Here is a 4,956-nt window from a genome sequence, read left to right on the forward strand (position 1 = left end):
TGAGCAGAAGTAAGGTACCTTGTCAGAAGTTATAATATTCATACACTGAAAATATATTTTCGACAGGTACTTACTTCCGCTTACACCTCCTACCCTTTCTCTCCACTGGTGCTTAGTTTTCTGCCTAAACTCGAAGTGACAGTTAGGTAGAGGCACATTTATTGGTGGATGTTTGTCGCATAATGATTTGCATGCGTGAATTATTTAAACCATGTGAACCGAGGAGTACGAAGGAGTAAAATTCTTGTGGCATGCGGAAAAGATTTGGCAAATAGAGGGAAGCACTGAACGACAATAGCTACATATTTTCAGTGTAGGAAAATGATAACTTTAATGAAAATATGCTAGTTATAAATATTAAATTTGTATTAGTAACACACCAAGTTCATGAAGAAGAAATTTTTGGTTGACGAAATAAGTTTAATTGCTTAATGTTCAATACCATGAATGAATATTCTTTTTATGTACAAGAAATATTTATATAGCACAGCATAATTTACTGTGTAAATTCCATCAAACATATAAATTATAGCGATATTGATTATTTTGTAAAATAATGATATAGTACTGTTATTAATCTTGAGCTAGTAGTCAGATTGACTTTAAGCATTACATAAAATACTTTGTTGTAAATATTGTCTCATAAGGTCAAAGTTAGTGATTCAGGTGTGCCCTCCTTGTCGTCCACAACCCGCGTGGTAGTGACTGTAGAAGACATAAATGACCATGAACCAAGATTCACAGAATCACTATATCGATGTCCTGTTCTGGCATCCAGCAAGATGATTGGAAAGCTTCTTTGTCGGGTAAGGTTAAAAATTCTGATATTACTTTAAAAAAGACCTTTTTAAGTGCAAAATTCTGGCTGTACTTTAAAATGACATTAAAAAACCTAGGTTAGAAAAAGAAGGCCAGTTAGTTGTAATATTAAAAAAAGAAAAACATTATAGAAGCAGTATTTGTGTCTATGGATTGTCATTTATATTTTGTTAATTTCGAATTTACTTACCAGAAAAGAAATAAGAAGAAGTATAAGAATATCAAATCTAGTTAATTTGTGAAATTTATTCCAGCAGTTATATTTTTTGTGGCTTATAATTGGTATTCATTTTAAAATTTAAATATAGTTACTTGTTAGCTTAGGTTTTCAGATTCACTGTGTTTTCAAAGACCAAACTGAAGAAGTTGGAAGTACCTAACTTACAACATTCACACACATACCAGTCAATATGTAATTGATTGTTAGCAAGAACTTTTCGGCATTTGGTGATGAAATAACTTAAGAATAGTACTTAAATAAAACTGCGTACTCATAATAAATAGTAAGCTGTCCCTAACAATATTATGTGTGTTTGTAGTCAAACTGGTACTGAAATTGAATATTTTTGGATGATATTAGCATTTTATATGTATAAATTTGGCATTTTATTTTTTATTTACAAATATATTTAGAAATTATAATTCAATGTAATTCATCTAGTCTACTTTGATCATATACTAATTATACTGTAATTATGTTTCAATCGTTTTTTACATAAATTTTATTAAATTTTTAGATAGCTACTGAGTTTTGATGGTCTTTTATATTTATTTGCTATTATTTATCACAGGTATTTGCTTAATAAATCCTCATGTTATTCAAGCATCCATAATTTCATGGCTATGTATTCTGTGTTTCTATCTAGCAGAGTGTGAAGTTTTAACATACTGGTATCTGTAATTTATTGAAAAATTATTTCCATAGGTCATTGCAATTGATCATGATGAGGGACCTAATGGTGTTCTAGAGTACAGTATACTGAAATCAAGCACTGAGGATTATTTTTATATTAATCCAAAAACTGGAGTTATTACATCTGATAAAATCCTCAAGACTAGTGCAGAATATGAACTTATTGTAAGTATTAGATTTGTTATTTAGATTTGAAACGTTTAAGTAACATCCCGGTTGAAACTGTAGAGACCTATTAGCAACCTGCATAGAACTTAACAACATTTATTATATAAAACAACTGGAATATTGTAATAACTTGAAAATTTATGTGTATCTGGAGTGAGATATAATTTTTAATAACTTTTTCTGTAATTGTTTAATTTGAAGAGTTATGAACAGGTCTCTCTTTGTGTTGATATATTTTATTTTAATGTGAATGAGTGATGGAAATGTGATAAAGATTAGGAAATAATTGAGACAATACTAGTTTTAATGGTGATAACTTAGTGAATTGTATATGATTATTAATTGTATTAAAAATGTTGATTTAATATCTGATTTTCTAATTAATGTGATGTCACCTTTTTTAAGGTACAGGCTAGTGATCACGGTGAACCAAAACACACTGTAACAGTACGTGTTCTTATTGAAGCTTTTGAAGGGCCTAAGAAGTCTCGGTACTCTCCTGTTATTAAGAAATCAGAATCATACAATGTAGTTACTGCAAGTGATCCAGTGCAACAGATGGTTATGTTAATTGAAGCAGAGGATAAAGATGGAGACAGACTATGGTTTTCAATTGTTGGTAAGATTCTAATTCTTTTTTAGTGAAATTTCCTGAAAGTACTCACTTTATCATGTTATAAAGTAGTTAAATGAATTTGAGAAGCAAAAACGTTCATAATGAGTTTTGATGTGATCCCATTATGGTTTCATTATCAGCATTGTCAGACTTATGTTGTGTTTTTAATAGGTGGTAATAAAGATGAAAAATTTATGATGAAAAATGATGGTGGTGCAGTTCTTCTAGCAGAGCCAGTAGATGGTGAAGTGTGCAGTCAGTATGACTTAAACATCAGTGTTACAGATGGAATCTATACTGTATACACAGTGGTTTGTACACTTAATAATGTATTTTTAATACAAAGTAAACACTTAATTTGTTATGCAGAAGGAACCATTAACCTAATATAAGAAGGCTTAGTTACTGAAACTTGTAATGCTTCATATATATTTTTCATAATAGTATGTAATGTAGATCTATTAGGATATATTTAGAGATTTTGACATCCAGTTTTAGTTTTTGATGAGTATGTATTGTAGTGATAATTTTATACTTAGAAACCAGTTTCACATCTGTGCTGTTTGATTTATATGTGTATGAAACTTATAAACTGTGACTGTAAGATTGTTATACCTGTTATTAACCAGTTATAAAATTTTGATAATGATTATTACAAAATTTTTTTACATTTTTAACAGTTGTTAGTTGTAACAGTATTTATGAATACATTATTTTGTGGCTCAGAAAGCAATAAAGTAATCAAGTTAAAATGATTCAAAGGAACATTTAGTTCTGAAAAGATTAGTCTAATTAATTTTAATGAAAATAAATGCATAATATTTTCAGTTTAATAGGTGTTTAACTAAAAAATTCATTCCATATATATATATATATATAGTAATCTTCAGTTCATGATATTCTATACATTTTTTAACAGACATGTTTACTTATTTGTTTAGAATTTTGTGCTATAGAATAAAAGACCAATTAATGTAATATTGGGTCTATATTTTTATGTAAAAAAAATAATGATACATTATAGGTCAAACTATTTTGTACTTGTGCAAAAGTCTTTTAAGAGGTAACATGTTATTGTAGACAAAGATAAAACATTGTTATTTAATTGAATTCAAATAAAAGTTATTTTTAAGAAAATTTATGTACCCATTGTTCAGAAGAGCTTCAGCTTTGAAATATAAATTTATTTGAATAAGTTTGCTCAAAATCACTAGAGGAGAAACAACATTCATCCAATGGAAAAAACACACACCAAAAAACAAATAAAATCAACAACAAAAACCTTAATTTTAGATGTAAATAAATATTTTTTGTTATGGAGAAGAAACTCTTAACCTAATATATAAGGCTCAATGCAAAATATTTGTACATTAAGTTTTAAATAAACAGAGAATAACAATCATATATTCATTTTTAAAGTCTATGTTTCAAATAACCTAACAATTACAGCTATTACTTTGCATTATTCTTTTTTTTTAGAACATGATAGACTAATTATTTTAATTTGATGAATGTAAGCTACGTTGCATTCGAAATAGCCATACAAACTAATTATTTAACTTATAGAACATTGTTTTGTCTGACAATTATAGGTTCTGCTTTTGTTTTTTTCTTGTTTTATGCTAATTTCATATGTTTAAATTTCATCTTAAAAGTGTAAGTTGATCTATTATAATTTTACTGCTTTTGCTCTTAGTAGATATAATTTTAATAATAAAGGATCTTTTTTGATTATAATATATGGCTTTATCAATTTAAATATATTAAATTTTGAACAAATCTGTACAGAGGAAAGTGGATGTGAAAGATATAAACGACCATAGACCAGTTTTTACCAAGTTCAAGTATACAGTAACTGTTAATGAAAGTGTTACCCAAGGGATGGAAATTTTACATGTGTCAGCAAAAGACCATGACAAAGAAGAACAACTTTTTTACTCCATTTATAATAGGTAAATTTGTCACAGTATATTTGCATGCACATTTATATATTGCACAAATAAATAATGTTACAATAAGAATTGTAAGTGTACCACCTGAAAACAGTAATGTATTTAAACTAACCAAACTATTAACATGCATTTAGAAGAAGCAAAATTCAAACTTCCAAATTCTATTGACCACTGCTAGCTAATCACCCCCTTTTTTGTGAACACCATTTTTGAACTTTGTAGCTTATTTTGATGAATTAAAAGATTAAATATTCTGTATTTTATTAAGACAAAAAGTAGCATTTTAATTTATTTTGTGCTTTATTATTTCTTTATTGAAATAATAAGGTAAGTAAGAAACTGATAAAGATGTGTCATGGTGACTTGTTGGAGAATGGCATTTAAAACTGTCAGATGGTAATTTAACTTAAAAAATGTAACGTATTTTTCGGTGTATAAGATACACTTTTTTACCCCAAAATTTGATGTCAAAATCTGCTTGCGTCCTA

General features: G+C 27.8%; 1 protein-coding gene across 4 annotated transcripts in view; it reads left to right on the forward strand.

The window, feature by feature from the left end:
• LOC106458452 (fat-like cadherin-related tumor suppressor homolog) overlaps window positions 1-4,956 on the forward strand; it is a 171,380-nt gene that overhangs the window by 110,723 nt on the left and 55,701 nt on the right. For all 4 annotated transcript variants that reach the window (XM_022384954.1, XM_022384974.1, XM_022384960.1 and 1 more), the window contains exons 4-8: window positions 648-806; window positions 1,745-1,897; window positions 2,306-2,519; window positions 2,688-2,827; window positions 4,305-4,468. In XM_022384954.1, the coding sequence (XP_022240662.1) occupies window positions 648-806; window positions 1,745-1,897; window positions 2,306-2,519; window positions 2,688-2,827; window positions 4,305-4,468 (830 nt within the window). The remainder of the gene's footprint in view (window positions 1-647; window positions 807-1,744; window positions 1,898-2,305; window positions 2,520-2,687; window positions 2,828-4,304; window positions 4,469-4,956) is intronic.

This window comes from Limulus polyphemus, unplaced genomic scaffold (genome assembly GCF_000517525.1).
Source record: "Limulus polyphemus unplaced genomic scaffold, Limulus_polyphemus-2.1.2 Scaffold23, whole genome shotgun sequence".
Lineage (NCBI taxonomy): Eukaryota > Metazoa > Arthropoda > Merostomata > Xiphosura > Limulidae > Limulus > Limulus polyphemus.